This window comes from Morone saxatilis, unplaced genomic scaffold, assembly GCF_004916995.1.
Source record: "Morone saxatilis isolate NCDOM2014 unplaced genomic scaffold, NCSU_SB_2.0 Contig11, whole genome shotgun sequence".
Lineage (NCBI taxonomy): Eukaryota > Metazoa > Chordata > Actinopteri > Moronidae > Morone > Morone saxatilis.
The window spans coordinates 7886856-7904858 of NW_023339663.1; the positions used below are offsets into that span (position 1 = coordinate 7886856).

At 42.7% G+C, this 18003-nt stretch overlaps 1 protein-coding gene across 5 annotated transcripts in view; it reads right to left on the reverse strand.

Annotated features, from left to right (window-relative positions):
• The window catches only part of sema6dl (sema domain, transmembrane domain (TM), and cytoplasmic domain, (semaphorin) 6D, like), a 20481-nt gene extending 7130 nt beyond the window's left edge, over positions 1-13351 (reverse strand). For 3 of the 5 annotated variants that reach the window (XM_035652275.1, XM_035652276.1, XM_035652273.1), the window contains exons 1-14: positions 13194-13351; positions 6657-6825; positions 6011-6122; positions 4773-4833; positions 4493-4555; positions 4267-4368; positions 3904-3994; positions 3550-3669; positions 3129-3217; positions 2112-2329; positions 1876-2007; positions 1186-1341; positions 541-714; positions 53-193 (exon numbers count right to left, since the gene is read on the reverse strand). In XM_035652275.1, coding sequence (XP_035508168.1) covers positions 53-193; positions 541-714; positions 1186-1341; positions 1876-2007; positions 2112-2329; positions 3129-3217; positions 3550-3669; positions 3904-3994; positions 4267-4368; positions 4493-4555; positions 4773-4833; positions 6011-6122; positions 6657-6777 — 1580 coding nt within the window. In that variant the 5' untranslated portion in view covers positions 6778-6825; positions 13194-13351. Of the gene's footprint in view, positions 1-52; positions 194-540; positions 715-1185; positions 1342-1875; positions 2008-2111; positions 2330-3128; positions 3218-3549; positions 3670-3903; positions 3995-4266; positions 4369-4492; positions 4556-4772; positions 4834-6010; positions 6123-6656; positions 6826-12198; positions 12411-13193 lie in introns of those variants that run through there. The other 2 variants (XM_035652277.1, XM_035652274.1) reach the window with 2 other exon arrangements.
• Between the last annotated feature and the right edge of the window lie 4652 nt (positions 13352-18003).

Sequence of the window (18003 nt, forward strand, 5' to 3'; positions counted from 1 at the left end):
ACATTTTAACCCCCCCCCCCGCCCCCCACGTGTGCATTAGCGCATCACTTACTTGTGGCAGGAAGAATGCCTTTCACAGCGACTCAGAGGAATACGGATGACACAGCTTGAAAAGGCGACATACAGGCTGTGTGCGTCTTTGTCCACGTGCAGCGAGAGGACACGCTTGTCATCCTCGCGGTTAGACAGGCACCTGGGAAGGGAAGCAAGAAACCCGATCAGAGGTCTATCAGATAAGTCTGTCTACTGTTTCAGTCTCAGTAGATTTAATCACTTGTTAGGTGGAGAAGTCACATAAAGCTTTTTCTCACAATTTAACAGGAGTTTAACCTCTGACACACGTGCATGTTCACATCCACAAATAAGCACACACATACAGTGCAAGAACAGAAAGCAGACAGGCAGACAGACAGACACTGCCATCTGTGCCAGGAAGCCTCATTTTAAGAGTTGCTGACTTCTCGGCCAGAAGACAGAAGGGGAAGAGAAAAAGAGAACAGAAGCAGACAGAGAGAGGTTGAAAACTGTGTGCATCCTTACTTTGCCTTGTTGAAGACATCTATCTCCTCCAAAAGCAGGCTGTCATTCAGGGCCACAGAGGAGGTCTTGGCCAAAACCTTCAGGACAACCCCCGACTCAGCCCCGATAAACACCACTGTGTAGTTCTTGTGAGGTCCCGCTTCATTGTCCACAGCCAGCGCTGTCAGTCTGTACCTTCACACACAGCAGAGAGAGCATGTGTTACTCACAGTAGGGGTTATCCCTTTCAAAATAGGGGAGGCCATTTTGAATACATGAATCATTTCAAGTTGAGTTACTAAAGGTCAATTTTTTTATTTTCACTTCATTGCATGTTCTATTAAGAGACATGTCAATATTGATCTCTCCACATGTGACACACTGTTAACTGGGTATTGGACCTCAATATAATATTACTGACCTTAATGTGTCTGTAGCACTAATAATTGAAAGTTTGTATCAAATCCTTGGTCAGACTCACTTGTTGATTTTACAGTATTGTATTAAGGCATGTCCTTGGACAGCTTCTTGTGATAAGACAGCATTAAACACTGATGCAATTAGAGAAAATTAACATATTTGATTAAACATGTCTTAAAGATATCAGTACTGTAACTGAGGTATTGCATTGGCCCATACTCATTCCTAATGTGCTTCTGCGTTTACCTGACGCGAGTCTTTGTGAACCAAGGCTCATCCCCAATAGAAGGCACAGCTGTGTCCATGAGGGGGTGAGACTTGATGAACTGCAGGGTATCGTCTGGGAACTCGATGGAGCTCTTAAAGGATGCAGCTGGACCATGACCTGCACAGCACCCGGGTCTAGAATGGAGGGTGCACATGCATATAGGGCAAAAGGTCAAAGATCAGCCCATATGATCGCACACAAGGGAGTAATAATAGCGTGTATTGAAATTGATGAAAAGTGCAACAAGAGGATGGGGGTGAGGAGCAGGTGCTTATTAGGTTCACAAAAAGGCCTCAGCTGGAAACATAAAATATACATATGCATGGTTATCCTCCATCAATGATTTACTGGGGTAATGAGGTTCTCTATGGACTTTGTGTTTTGGACAGAGGGCAGGGCTACAAATGTACGTGCTGACTGTAAACAGGTTAAATATGCAACGCATCTAATTATGACAAATTAATTATTTAATCATCAGCAGATGGTGAATGTGTGTGCTGGGTCAAAGCTAATAACATGGTCCCTTACTAGTGAGAACAATTTGATTTCATTGGGTTTAACCTGGAGAAAGAAGGGTTAAGAAAAGGGGGAAAATGACAGGTGGTAGACACCTGCTGAGTCAAGTGCCACCTGCTCAAAGAAAAGCCATGTATGTTTAGGATCCATACCGAGGTTTGGGTAACTTCTCCTCTGGGAATGGAGTCCACACAGAGTCAGGAGTCTTCTGCTCTTTGAACCGGCCCCAGAATACTTTCTCTATGTCGGCCATGGAGAAGGCACACACTGCTGAACCTGGGATACTGTGGAGCAATAAATACATCAATGTAACAACCACGTTTGACTTCTAAATATCTTATTATTGTCCAATGTTTAATTCAACAACTAACAGCAGGCAACAGCTCACCTGTTCATCTGTGTGGTGAACACACCCACTACAGAAGGAACTCCATTGATATTGATGATGTCAGTGATCGACTGAAGCACATCGAAGTAGAAGAAGGACTCCCCTGGCACGGAGCAATTCAGCCTCGCCTTCACAAAAGACGTCCAGTGCTTCTCCAGCACCCGCTGTGACCCACCGACGTCATTCTTACAGATCCGGGCCACGCGAGAATACACAACCTGCGGGGCGCAGGGGTTTAACAGAGGACAGAGGCGGGTGGAAGAGGAAAGCAGATAAGTGAACGTCACTAAAAACACTTCAACATGCTGAATAATGCATCTCTCCATCCTGTAGCAACTCGCCACAGACGACTTAACAAACACACACATCTTTAACTTTGTGTGTGGAGGTTGTTCACCCTGACTGGTTCAAACATTTTTAAAAAAGGAATATAGCCTGATGCAGCTCCATGTGAATGTGTGTTTGATTGCACATATTAAGGCTTATAAATGAAGTGTGTGTGAAGCAGTTGGCTTCGTTAATAATTTACCAGGGCAAACCTCCATCAGAGGCCAGGTGTCACCCAAGCATTAGTAGGGTTGAAATATTTATTGGTTGGTGGCTGATGGAGGATGCTGGCTTCCTGCGGCTCGGCCAGACCAGCTCAGGATGAGACGAGGCATGTTCAAAGCTGAAGTTGGCCTCAAACACCGAACATCCTAATGCCCTCTGCATGTGTGTGTGTGTCATAGGGAGAGGCAGACGCAGAGCGTGCAGTCTCCGGAAGAGACAAATCCTCTCAATGTGTAATGGTTTTACATTAGTAGAACATTCCCAGCAAACACTGGCTGTTGAAATTTCTCGTGTATTGTAATGCGATGTACTGTCATCGCCTGAATGGACCCCATTACCACTGGGGCCATTTGTAGCAGAAACACATGCACTGAGGGAGGTGTAAGCCTTTTTTGGATAAAGGCCTGCATACTGTATCTGTGTGGAATATGTAATGCATTATAAACGGCAGGTGCACTGTCTTACCTTGCCCAGATTGCTGTGCTCCACTGCAATCTCTCGGTAGAAAAAGTACACATAATTCCCATACTCTGCTGCGTGCAGGAAATGAGGTTCTGAGGAAGAGACAGAGGCAGAGAGTTGAAGTATATTTCTGCACCGTCACCACCACTGTGCATGTTGAATATTTCAGGGATTTGTACAAGGCTGTATATGACTGGGGGTGACCTAGATTGCCTGGGAGAGAACAGGCCATATCCCCATGGAGCTTGGCAACACAGGAGAGCTCTGTATCACTCCAAAAACAGCCCTGACAGCCACGTACATGCATACGCCATGCAAAGGCACCATGGGCATTTAGCTAGCTGGCAGGTAGACACGTATATCTCCAGGAAGGCAAGGGAAGAGATAAATAAAGATCGGGAGTGACGAAGAGGCATTTGTGTACCTTTCAGCCATTTGGAGTCATATTTGATGGTCCTCAAAGCTGATCCATCACCCATACTACGATAGATGACAGAATCACTGGCCTGGAAGTCCGCTACAGTTGCAGAATACAGCTTCCCTTCTAAAAAAACAAAGCAACAAGGATTACAGTCACCAAAAACTAGGATACAGTGCTCTACAATGCTTTGTTGTTTCTCTTCATTTATAAGGCTTAATTGGCTGAGTTGTTATCACTGCAGGCAGTTTTACTGTGGCAAAGACACAGAGGTGATAATGAGAGCATAAGTAGGAACACATTAGTTCTTCTTCAGGAAGACTAAGTATGTGTGTGGGCGGGTGTGTGTTTGACCCTTACCAGCAAAAAGGGCAACGTTGGTTTGCTTGGAGTCAAATGGGCATCGTGCCAGTCCATTGATCTCCTCGCCATCAAACTCTAGGTTATCCAGCTGAAGGGAACAATCACCCACACATTAAAAGGAGTTTTGTCAAGAGACACGGTGAAAGAGAACACACATAGAAACACTATACACACACATAAATCAATCAAAGGGGTCTAGTCAAATTTAGCGAGAAAAAAAAATTAAACAAAGGGTGTGTTACTCAAACTGCTTTAAGAACATTTACAAAATACTAGTCCAGATTTTGTGTGTGTGTGTATGACTTTGTGCACGTCTGAGCATGCTTTGACTCATGGCAGGCCCTGGCACTGGATACTGACCCTGTAGTATCTGCACATGGGGTTGAAGCCATTGGTACCACAGATGAACACCAGGTCATCGTTTCTGGGAACAAGCACTTTGATGAAGTTGTGGCACTCGTCCTGAAAACAGACAAACAACATGGAACGGCATTTTGAGAGGGGGCCAGCTATTCGGCTCACAGTCCCTGTCCATGTGGTGGGATATAGAACAAAAGGTGCAAGGTGAACGATTTTTAATACGTACTCTGTGTTTTCCTTTCACGGCACACATCTCTCTGTCAGCTTGGCCTGATCGCCATGTAAGCTTCTGTAAAATCCAACATGGAGCATTAGACACATGCACGGCACACTAAATACACACATACGCTCATACACACTGACTCATGCAAGCGCACACACAGTCCTCCCTTTTCCACTCTCTCATTTTACAGCCTGTCCAGTTTGTGATGAATGGCTCTGTATTTTCTATGGAGCCCCTTTTAGTGTTTGTGGATTGAGAGAGCAGCTTGTGGCGAGAATCTTACCCGGTAAGGAATGATCTCATTCCTGTAGGATTCTCTCAGACTGACTAGGTACACCTGATCTCTGTGGACAGACAACAAAACACACAGCTCAGTGACATAGCACAACCAGGAATACGTTTCTATAAAATATAGGGCTCATCATTTTAAATGTTTCTGTTTTAAAAATAAAAATCCAGTAGCTTTATCATTTACCTATATTTTTATATTAATAAAAGGGTAAAATTTTGTTTTTTAAGAATTTTGGTTAATTAAAAAAAAAATTCAACACATCCACATTACACATTTACATTCTTAGAGGAACTCTGGTGCATAATCAGCAGCTCATTTGCATGGTTTCCCCAACTGTTCAATATATTTGCCATTATGAGAATATTTCTTGAACTGTACTTGTTATTAGAAGACCTCATTTATTGCAAAGTATGATTTCAGTATCTTCTTGCACACAGCTTTTTGGTTCATGGAAAATACAATTGGAGGGAAATGGGTTTAAACCAATCTTCTCCTTTTTTGAGTATTTTTCTGTCAAACCTTGTATAAACTGAAAGTGATAAGACTGAAATATAGCTCATTCAAATTTATGTATTATGTGAACAACAAACAGGGTGTTGTAGAGTAAATGCATAGTGAATTCTGCTTTATGCATCTGGCTGCTACATGAAACCCTGAGTATCCTCTCTGCTGTACCATTTTACTTGACAACCACTTATTGTTTTGATTATATGCCGGTTATTAAAAAAAATGTAATAAAACTAGTGGGGATAAACTTTATTAGCCCATGGAGAATAACATTTTGCTTTACTTTTAGTAAAAACATGTGAATACCCCAAACTGACAACAGGAGGATCCACCTGCCAACAGTGATACATGTGGTGGTGATTACAGGGGCTCCAGAGGTGGGAGTTTTATACTGTAGATGTCGGGGTGATTTCGTGCTACAATATTAGTGCTGGCGGTCAGATTAATCCCAGTGCCCATAAATACCAAAAAGACATGTAAAGATGCCAAGAAATCCCTGACAGAGCATCAGGCCACATGATAGACGCCTCTCTTGGATCAATACTGGCCATATACATCAGATGCAGGCCTAGAAGCCACAGATCCAATAACACTAAGAGCTTTTTTTCCCCCCTCACGCCACTGTTTACCTGCCAAGGAGTGACTGAGTATATTGGTGTGGGGGATGTGTGAAAGAGAAAGAGAGAGGGAGATAGAGATAGTGTGTGAGTGTGAGAGTCTACCTGCCAGCGATGAACAGTGTGTCCTGTATCTTGGTCATCAGCTGAAAGTCAAGGCGATGCTGTGACTCGTTGCCAGAGGGCCTGCCTCTGAACACAGGGTACCTCCGTGAAACTGTGAAGACATAACACACGCACACATACTATTAATGGGGAAAGCAGACACTCTTGCACGGATAAACCACACTCACTTCTTGCTACATTTAATGTGACTGCGCTGATTAGAAATAAATATGCTCTGTGTGTGCTTTATACAAATCCTGCAATTAAGGTAATGGTACAGTACAAATACCTACTGTATATTCTGTATAATTATATCTGTGTGTCATTGTGTTGTGTTTGTGCGTTAGATAATGGCTGCCTATGTCAGCACATCTCTGTTCCTCCAGTACATCACAGAGATGAAAATGAAATCCACTTAATGCTACAGCTGACCATACAGCAGATTGATTTTATTACTATGGGTATGGCATGCTAGTGTGTGAACTGCTGACACGACTAGACTAGAAGAAAGGCTGCCGGTATTTCTCTTTATTCCATGTAAAGTAGAGTAAAAAGTGTATATTAAAGCTGTTGACGTTTTCAGTCACGTTGCAGTTATTGTAATGTCTAACCCCTCTGCTGAGTTCATTTGCGTGCGTGTACTCACAGTGTGCGTCAACAATATCGAGGGGTACGGTGTCCTCGGGGAAGCTGACTGCGAGGAGAGTGCGTGAGGCTGTCAGCAGCAGCAGCAGCTCACTGAGCAGAAGCGCAGCTCTCTGGCCCATGGCTGCTCACAGACGACACTTCCTGTTTCACACTAGTGGAGATGTTACCTGGAAACACACAAAAAGCATGCTTTTGTTGCTCGACATGTAATATGTTGTGTTGTTTAACCCACTGCTACAAACTGTAGTCAAATCCCACCCCTACCGTACTCTCAAAACAATGTTTTTTTTTTCTGCTATAAAGTTTTTCTCTTTTTGTCGATACCCACAATGTAAGTAAAATACAAACATAAGGCGCGCATAATGCCCTCTCTGGCTTATTGATGACTGAGCTCTCAGTAGCAGTGCTTGGCATTTCCCCTCTACCTCTCTCTGCATCTGCTGTCTAAGGGAAGGTCAGCCAACTGAATGGTGGGGTGTCTCGGTGTGTGTTGGATGCAGCGGAAGTCCACTCTGTTAGAAACATGGCGGGCCTGCTGTCTCTGTACATCTGTGTTCTGATTGGTTTGTCCTGGGCCAGACTCAACACTAATCAGCACATTGCAACTTCATCACCATCACTAGTGTAGCCTCTGCTCTGACCTTAGCTGACTTTTATTAGCGCTCTGTTGGCTGTTATTGCTCCAGCCCTTCCTTAGGGCTGATGCGCTTTATTGCAGTGCAGTGATTCACTCATCTTTGTGTCTACATCTACTCGTGTACAATTGTTTTGACATAGTGGTAATTTTTGTGTACAATAGTTTGTACAGCATCTGATTGTAGACATGATACACCAGCAACTACACTGGTAATAATTTATTGTGGGAGTGGCAGGGGTTTAGTGTGCATGTTAGTGCGTGGAGGAGTGCTTTAGAGACAGACTGTGTCTGTGCATATTAATGATCAGTGTACATTCAAATATTTATAAGGCAAACAAATTATTCATGCAGGCAAAGCCTGAACGGATATAAACAATTTACCGGGAGACGTCACACAGGCAGAGGGATGGATTAGTTGGGAGCACACTGGGGTAGACACACACACCAACACACACACACGGTTGCACATACATAATCACGCTTACTAATGGTTTAATGCAAAGACTGACGCATGTGCACACACACGGACACACACACAGACACACGCACAGTATTGACTCATTTTTCAATTAGCCCCAAAGCACACCTGCTCCAGTGCTGTCTGTGAGCCCCGCCTGCCAAGCCATTAGTGCTCTGATTGATCCACAGAGGAAGCATGGCTGATCAGCAGCCAGCAAAGGAAATCTATGGACTTCAACATATCACTGTAGCCATGTGAGAACTTTGTAACTCACAGACTGGTGACTTTTAGAAGAACCTTTGGCTTTTTAAATATTTTAAAACACTAAATTAACTATGATGAACATGGTTATCAAGTAAATAAACTATAACACGCCACATCTTCAAGTTGAAAATTAGACAGCATGAGGCGTTGACAGCACCAATATATAACAGCCTATTGGCCTTTGATCAGTGCATGTGGATTACATAACACACAAATTGGTTGCCTTGGTTTAAAGCTTACATGTTGATATAAAGCACACAGTGTGTTTTTCCAGTCACTAATAATGAAATTTTGGTCTGCAGTTACTATATGATTGCTTATGCCACTAAAAAGAATAGAAGTGGTGGAGATGGAATGCCAGCGTGTTTTAGTCATCAACAGTGTGTAATCATGGCTATTTGATACTCTGTGGGATACTGAGGCCTTTTAAAAGAGCAATGTCATCATGACTGAGTAATGCAAGGGCTGGACATGACCAATTAGTCCACTTAATAGTTAAATTGTCCAAAATGTAGCTTTCTCTTCCTATAACTACAAACATCAATGATGCTGGACAGTCACTTTAATCTAGATACAAATGAATCCACAAACGATCCACAGATCTATGCACACAGGCTTACGGATCTATACAAAAGAACGACTGTCAGCAACTTAATCTAAACAAGAAGTGATGATACTGCTCAGCAAGGAGAGATAGCGCTGTTCCTTAAAAACACTGCAGCTATTTTTTACTACCTGTTTCAGAGGCGATGTATTAAAACCCAAGCAATAAATTGCTGAGTTTCTAGGAAACCTGGGACAGGAATAGATACCAAACACACAAAAACAGAAAAAAGAAGAGCTATGAAAGGTAAATAAGCCAAGCTCCACATTTCAGTTCTATAGTGCTATCATACAGGCTGCAGGTTGTGCTCCAATAGCCCAAACTTGGCTGTGTGCACAGGTAAATCATTTCCTCGGCTGTTAGAATTTAGAGTTCTGCTCTATATCGCTTCTTCGTAAGCATGCACATACTTTCTTCCTGCCATTCTCTCTCGCTAAACAATTCAGGAGAAAGCACTCCAACCAGAGACAGAAACTCAGCTCCGATCTCCCATGACTCCTTGCATGGTAATAGCTGTACTGCGGAGTCGAAGGCTTTCCTCAGAAACTTTAATGTAAAACAGAAACAGAAGACATCCAGAGGTCAGCGATCTAAAATTACTTCTACAATCTCTAGTGAGCCCAGCATGTTTTCTATTGACTATTTCTTTGCACTCTCTGGTTCCTGCCCTCCAGTGTGTGTGTGTGTGTGTGTAGTTGTGTGCATGCACATATAGGCCTCAACAAGCCTAGAGACGCTGGGCTTGTCACGCAACTCAGTGCCATTCAGCCTTGCCTCACTCTACCTCTGTTATTACAGGCTTTTCAATGTCCTACAACCACGCACTTTCCCTGCTGATGTTATTGGCTCAGGCCCATGGTGTTAAACACAGGCAGGGGGAGGGGGTCTGCTGGACTGCTTTTTCTACTGGTGGTGGGTGTTGGGGTCTGTAGCCCAGTTCTGGTAGTTACAGCTAAAGATTTAGTGGTCCAAGCTTCAAATGACAGATTAACACATGTTATCCTTTTAGCTGTGCTTTTGCTGGCATATGTCAGCCCATGACCTCGTCAACTGCAACACTGGATGGATGTGTTTTTGGAAGTCCTACTGGGATGGAATTGGGGCTAATAAAAGGATAGCAAACAACAGTGGTGCGTGAGTTTTCGAAAGTTGTGAGTGAATGTGATGGCTGGATGTAATCCCAGTAGAACAATGGCTGCTGCTGCTAGAGGCTGCTTGCCTTGTCATCTTGCACCATACTGAGCTGTAAACCAAACAGCACAGGAAATCAGATAGCCCAGGAGTTTAGTTTCAGGCATTTCACACCGCACACTTAGCGTATGTATGTCTAAATGTGTGTGTAAGCATGCGTGACAGTCCAAAACTGGATACGTTCTATAACACGGTTGTCTCAACTCTCAACTATGGCTCTGAGAAAGTAATCAAGATGCAGCCACACAGGAAAGCAGAGTCAGCCGGATGATTAGAGCAGTCACACAGGCCCAGAAATGATTACTACTACTTTTCCCACTTCAGTAATAACCACTACCCCTAATCGCATGCTGTTTACCCAAGGATAACTTCTGAGGGGCTTGGTTGGACTTGTTGCTTCAGAGATTTGGCAGAAGGAGAGGGCTGTGCCACCCTAAACCGAGCTTCCCTCCCTTTCTTCTCTACCTTGGCGAGAGGAGGAGTGAAACAGGAGAAAGGCTGTTCTCAGCAGTAGTTCTACTATAGTAGAGCACAAAGGAGCTGAGCTGCAGGTGTGACCAAGAAAAACAAAAGGGGCTTTGGGCAAGTCAACACAATAGAGCCCCACCCCCGGTCAGTGGATCCAGGTTTAGGAGAGCTGTTCTGTGGGCTCCTAAAAAGGGGTTCTGAGGGAACAAAGCAAACTACATAAACATATTGACTCCAAATGCTGCACACAGGGTCAAACTTTTAACACTCAACCAATTTAGTATGGAACAGTCTGATTTCCGAGCAGCAGTTTGGGGCAACCATAAGGCTGTATGGTTTAATGGCGGTTGTTCCGGGGTTATGGCCGGCTGTAGAGGAGGTTAACGGTGATCGTTCTGGTCGCTGAGTTCTGACCCCGTGACCAGTGAGGCACATCAGCCAGCTGTGCTGTCAAAGGAACCCACGGCTAGTTCTGATGTTTGACCTGGCCATAGTGCAGTCAGTCCTGCCAATATCAAGTTTGTAGTTTCAGTAACTGAGCTGGGTTCTCCTGTCTCTCTGACAGAGCTCAGACACTCATCATCTGGTTTATGTTTATAAAGAAATTCTGTGAAAATGTCTTTATTTCTGTAAAGGGACTGCACTGGTTTAAGCATAGCACCCTTAAATGTACTAAAATGAAATCTTAGTGGATACTTTTTGTCCCTTTTTTAATTTAATTTTGCCATTTTTTGTATTTATTTAGCAGAGCATGTTGGTCCATTATGTCAAGTTTAGAACAAACCTTTGATCATGTTTTCCCATCTCCTTCTGCTCCTTTCTTCATTTAGCCATTTTTTTTCTTAAATAATAAGACATGATAGAACAATTCCTAAAACTACTCAAACCTACTCACACTTCCATGCCTCCTTGTGACAGGGAAGCATTCAGATTTTCACCCTTTATTCTTCTTCTGTCGCTCTTCCTTCATTTGCTGGTCATTTTTCAAGTTTTGCGTGGGGATCTTCCGCTCCTCTTTTGCGCACACAATCCATGCAGCAGCCCGGGCTCTAATGCTTGCATTGTGCGGACTGGGGCGTAAAGGCATTCAAGTTTTATCCGTGGTAAATCTTTTCAGAACCCCTTTAGCCCACATGTAGGACTCATACAAAAGACAACAAAGACGCGGGGGACAGCGGTGGAGTGACAGCAGTGATGGGGCTGCGTTTAACTGCCTCCACAGCACCTAATATAATGCATGCACGGGGCTGGGCTCTCGCGTTGCACTGCCTCCAAAAAGGTTACGAGCGCTTCTCCAATTTATTATCCAATATAAGAATACCGTAATGAAATTGGGAATACATGAAATCGATTAATGGCATCAGAGAGTGAGCAGTCAACAATCTTTAAGTCAAACTGCGCGTCCTGCTCGCCTTGTATTGTTTAACACAGTGTTTGCCAGCATTGTCCGTCCAATCATGTGCAGGTTGCCTTCAATCCAAGTTTGATTTTTGTGAAGTCGAAATGTCAGAAAACACTTAAATCCACGCCTTAAACCATTTAACACAACTCCGAACACTGCACAATAGAATATATTAGCTATTGTGGCTGGAACTGTAGCAAAGGAAGGACACTTCTCTGCATGAAAGCTCTGTTAAAACCAACAGTAGCTGGCGTGGCTCTGATTTTTGCTGTGGGTCAGTCTTAATCTATGTGTATGTCTCTGTTTAAAAAAATTATATTTTACTTTGAATTTAGTACTTGATTCTCTTGTATAGATTATGTTCACAAAGTAGCTCCCGGATAGAACAGAAGCCAATAGTACTATGTCCTTAATTAAATCCAAGGTCCGGTTTAATAATACAACACAGAGAGTATCTTAAAAATAGGAAAAATACACTTCACATCAATAATTAAAAATCACGGTGGACACCTACCTTGAGAATCCGAATTCACGCAATTGGGCAATCCCACTGAATATCATATTCCTTAGGTAATCCATTTAAGAGAAAACACCCAGTATGTAATATTCCTGTTATTTTTTTTTAGCTCCATCCGGACGCCACTTTTTTTTTTTTTATCCAGTTGCGCTGAGATTTCAGCTCCGCTCGCCACATATGAGCATTTTGACTGCCTGCTCTGTCTCCGTCCCCGGGCCCCTGAGCTCTGATGACTGATCTTCAAAGCTCTGCCACGACCACACAGCCCCCTCCCTCATACAGCAATACACCAGCCCCTTCCACTACTATTAACTTTAGAAACCAGAGGGAAAAGACATTTAAACAGTAACGACGCGCTATCCTTACTACGCCGCGCACTGACTTAATGTTCAATCTTTGATTTAATGCTTTAATTTAATTTAAAATAACAGAGTGGACTGACGGGGAGCATGATATGGCACATATCCACCAGAATTAAACAAAAATAAAATAATAATATACACTAAACTCTTTCCTGTGCTTGTTTATCCCAACAGAGAATGCGCTCAAATAACTTTGGATTCATCCTTTGGATACATGGTTCAATGGTGCGGCTGCATAACTCACTATAATAAAGGTTTCTGACAGCTACAATAGAAGTGTAAACTGTCTCACAAAGAAAGAGGTGAGTAAACAGTTTAGATCTGATTTAGCCTCTGTTACACCGCTTTACGAGCGCTGAAAAGACGCTTCCGAGCAGGACGGGCGGATAAATGCTGCCAGCGGTAAAATGAATGAATGGTCAGTATATTGGATTGAAGCATAAGTAAAAATAGTCCGGACCTGAACTATTTCTGTCCTGCAACCATCAGTTTTTGCAGAGCAGCATAGCGACGTGGTCAGAAGAAATATTTTGTATCCCAGCAAAGACTTCTCCTCTCTAGTTTTCCCCTTGACTTTCACTGCGTAATGCGGCGCAACAAAGTATATCCACGTAGCGGCAAGGAACTCACCTCATCTGAATTACTTGTTTTATATCCTTTTGTGTTGCTGTAATCCCCCAAAAAATATTGTGCGCGTCGTAGTGAATCAACTTCTCCTGGCTGGGAGAAAAACAAAGTAATGCACGGCAAATGGTGTAATTCGACCCGTGCTAAGTCAATCCATCCAGAGAGAGAGATCCACAGCCTACCAATAAGCAGCGCTCTTGCTCCAGTCCCTCCCCCACCATCCGTCTCTCCTCGGTTGGTTTGGGCTTCTCTGCCTTGCTCTGGCTTCCTTCCTTTCTTTCCTAGAGCCCGGAGAGAAAGAAAAAAGCGACCCCCTCCCTCCCAGTTCTCCTCCTGTGTGACCCCGTATTGCCCCCCCCCTTCTGTTAAACCCCATCCCCCAACTCCAAGTCAGCTGCAAGAGCGCCTAGTTAAAATCATTTCAGCTGAGTAAAACACAGCTTTAGAAATGTTTGGATTTAAGAGAGAGATGATAGAGGAAGAAATCTTCTACTGGGATTGTGCAGCTGATTTCTATTAGAAGTGCAGAAATGATTAATGACAACAATACAAATGTGCAGAGAAAAGCTTTTACATTTATGTGGAATAACTCTGCAAACTCATCCATATTACACATATTCTACCAATATTGTTGTTCCAGTATGACTTTTAATATGGAAATACCACACAGTTTTCAGGTAAAGCAAATAACAGCAAACATTATTTTATGCTGTAAACACAATAAATCTTGGTCCTGGTTTTGTTTGAAGTAGATCTATAGATAGGCCTTAGGCATTCTACGTGTGTGTAAACATCATTGTGAGGACGTGTTCCCGTATGCATGCGAAGATGAAGTCGTCATTGAACGTGTCGGGTCATTCCAGCCAGGTTTGCAAGGCCTGACAATGGAGGCCCATTTGCACCCCATTACAGAAGCAGGTTAGCAGATGTGTGAGAATCTCTCCCACATGAACATCCTCACCCACTCACACACACACACACTCCTGACAGCCTCCATTATGAGCTGAGAAAGTAGGATCTGCATCTCAATACTTGCACAGGAAACACTAGTTTGCACTGCTGATCTGCCTGATCCCGGTTTGGCTGTTCTCGCACGTCGTTGTCCCTGCTTGTCCCTCACTTGTCCTCTTCCTCTTTTTTTTTTTTGAGTTTCCACTTCGCTATATCCAGTCTCTTCATTTGACAGAACCTCTCTTTTTCCTCAGGCCCCCTATAGTTCTAAAAATTTCTACAATCTCACCAGGGTTGTCTCAGCTGATAGAGTTTAGTTTGTCATTTATGTGGCTTTCATTCCCTTTCTTCTGGCCTCTCACGCTTCAATCTTGCCAGTCAATGTTTCTGTCAGTCCTGCGTTACTTCTGTGTGATGTCCCTGTATCCCGTGGGGACTGAATCAGCACGAGCATCTATTATGGTGGGAGAGGGGGAGGATGGATAGATCAATGTGTCGAAGGTTTGCGCAGACGCAGGTACTGAGTGTCAGGATGGGTGAATACATGTATGGATCTATGGGTGTCTGGTGATTGGTGGGTGTATTGATTGGTCTTTTTTCCAGTGAATTGACAGTTTTATCATGGGTGTAATGGCAATGTGACACCATTTCAGTAGACTTTAATGGGTTTTGGTTTACTATTGTTGGCTTTGACAATTCTGAATCTGCTTGTAGTGTATTGTTTTGCAACCAACATCAATCGTGACTAACTCAATGATAGTTAAAGGATAATTGATGAGGAAGACAGCTTCCTAAAGACAATCAAAACTATTCAATTTTCTGATGTAATGATGATTATTAAATGGAGATAGTGAAGATGGAAAAACCAGAGGACAGAGTTAAACTGGATGAGGTTCAGGCAGAATTTTGATTACCCTGAGAAACATTAGCTTTTTCTCTTTCTTTTATTAAAATTTCTAATTTAAAACATAATTTTATTTTGGGACAAATCACATAATGAAGTAATACGATGATAAATAGAGATATATTTATGGCAGTAAAAGAAGCAGGCAGATGGGTGAATGACAAAAGTCTTTCAGACTGATAGTATGTTTGGATTGATAGCAAGGATGGACAGATGAATATATTGATGTTGGGAGATGTAGAGACGGATGGTGGGAGAGTAGAGTGATATAGGTGGGGGGTTGACAGAGGACAGAAGGCCTGTGCTACTCCAAAAGCCTGATATGCTCCCTTGGGGACCCCGCAGTGTGTAGGTCAACCCCAGGGGGTGTGTGAGGGTGGGCCTCGAGGTGCATAGAAGAATGTAAGGGCTTGGCCTTAGGTTGGTCCTACCAGAGAGTGCACTACCTTCCACTCCCTTATTTACTGCCTGTAATGCCAGTGCAGATGGTCATGTGTCAAGGCTGTAGGCTTAAAGATCCCCTCCAGACCACGTATCAAGACATATATACAAATAGTCTACTTTGTCTGATATGTTTTTTCAACAAAGAAGTCTAATTTCCAATTCAAATTCTTAAAATGGCATCTACTCCTGCTACCTCATAAAAAACATCCAGAATTGTTGCCTGGATAGCTCAGCTGATGCCCCATGTACAAAGTCTGAGTCCTTGCTGCAGCGGCCCTAGGTTTGAATCCAACCTGTGTCCCTTTGCTGCGTGTCAACCCCCTTCTCTGTCCCCCCTTTCATGTCAATCGTCAGCTGTCACTATCCATTAAAGGTAATACTAAGCCCCCAAAAATATATTTTGAAAAATAAATCCAGAATTTATGAATATGCAAATGTTGTTAATTTCTGTAGTTTATCTACTGGACACAGAATGTCTCCTACTTCCCTGTAATGTCCATTCTCAGTATATGTTAACTGATGTCTTCAGGTTTCTACATCACACATTGCATACTGGACCAATGGTCCAGTTTTCAGATTAGATGACATTAACTGCAGCAGTGGTGTGCTAACAAGCAGAAAAGGTTGTGTGCTTTGTGGCTTGGCACTGAGTGTTCTATCAGATGGCTGCCTCTCAGGGAGGGTGCAGTCTGGACTGAACCTCCATGGTGACCTCTGATTGATTAAGAGGCCATATCTGTCACTTGGCTGGCCTGGGGCACCATTTGTCACCTGACTGTGCAGTCCTGTTGAGAAGCTTTGTGTCCTCCAATCTACATTCAGACCTTTTCTCTAAATCCCCAACTCAGCTGTATCCACTAGGGCCACCCATGACAAAAATCTGTTCACTCACTCTGGTGCTCAGCCTTTTGGATTAGAGTAGGTACCAAATGGCATGTTAAAACATAACATGATATACTCGTTTTTTGTCAAGGAATCAGCATGTATATGCTATATCACTGGATTAGTATCACTGTTTTGACTGATGTACAGATTACCAAAAAGAACAAATATCAAATGTATTTATTTTTCTGCTGTGGTAGCATGTGATTGCATACGTTAGCCAGGCTACTTTGTGTTGTGAATTACAGGTAATTACAGGTTTGCCATCACCACAATTGAAGCAATAAAAAAGAGACAGCTAAGACTAGCCAGACCCCCTCCTTTGTATAATTATAATATAGGACTAACACAGCACTGAGTGTGCAAGAGCTGCTTGTGACTTAGCAGGTGTTGATATAATATGAATGAAAAGTAGTGTCCAGTGGCAATCAGTGCTACGGTTACATATCTATGCTAACTAGCCTAGTGTGAAAGCTAACACGATGGGTTCCAAATATTTAATGTTGTTAAGGGACAGGTGTCTTACATTGCTAATGGTACATACGTACTATGATGTGCTCCAGTCAGTAGTACACCACAGAAGCACAGTACTAGCAACTCTGGCAACTCAGGGGTCAGTCACCTGCTGGGAAACACCCACCCAAATATGTCCAAAAACATTATCCCCTTTTAGGAAAATGAAAAAAATATGCAGGACACCACTAGAATTATTCATAATCCTATTTCCTTATACATAAGTGAGCAGAATTAAAAACTCTGTTTGGCTTTCATTAAACACACATTATATTTCTTTGTGGATTTCCATAAGGCCCCATATAAAAATGCCTAACTTCACAGCAGAAATAGACATGTTTGTAGCCTGGTATAAAAAACGGTTTCGGTCTCTCTAGCTAGTAATTCCTGATTCATGCCAACTGTACAGGGGAGTGAATTTTACTGAAGTACAGATGACAATCTATGTGACATGACTCAGACAGGGTAATGTGTTGTGTGTAAAGTTTTATTCAAGTTGCATTTATTCACTTTTGTCGACTTCCTTCCTCAATCTCTGACATAGTTTACCAGAGGGGGTAAAGGGGATGTGACGCCATTGACAGGCAACCAAATGAAACACACTGTTACCTTGAATTAAATTATGTTTTTCTCCGGGTTTGATAATACACAACTGAACAAAATATATATAGGCCTAGTTGTTTTTAGGCATTTGGAAATGTCAAATATACCTTTTTAAAGAACAGTTTGGATCCAAATGTCAAAGGTATGTTATTACTGCTCTTTAGGTGAGCGGCATGTCACAGATTGTTGATTTGATGACTATGCCATCTAATTTACTTTGTCGGCTGCTTTAATAGACAATTCATCTTAACCAAAGGTCAGATAAAGGTGACAAGTTTTACAGCCAACCGTTAAATGCACTCACTGGAGGTAGGACTGAAACATATCTGTAATTTGCAGTGAAATTACCTGCACTCTGTTTGCACATATTGCTCCTTTAGCTTCCCTTTTTTATGAGATTATTGTGTAGATGAGGGAAGGAGGAAAGCGAATCTATTTTGTCATAACTTGTTTTCTGCTCTAAATTTAAGGAAATTATAGCATCTAGTTTGCTTTGATGAAATCCTGATGACTGCC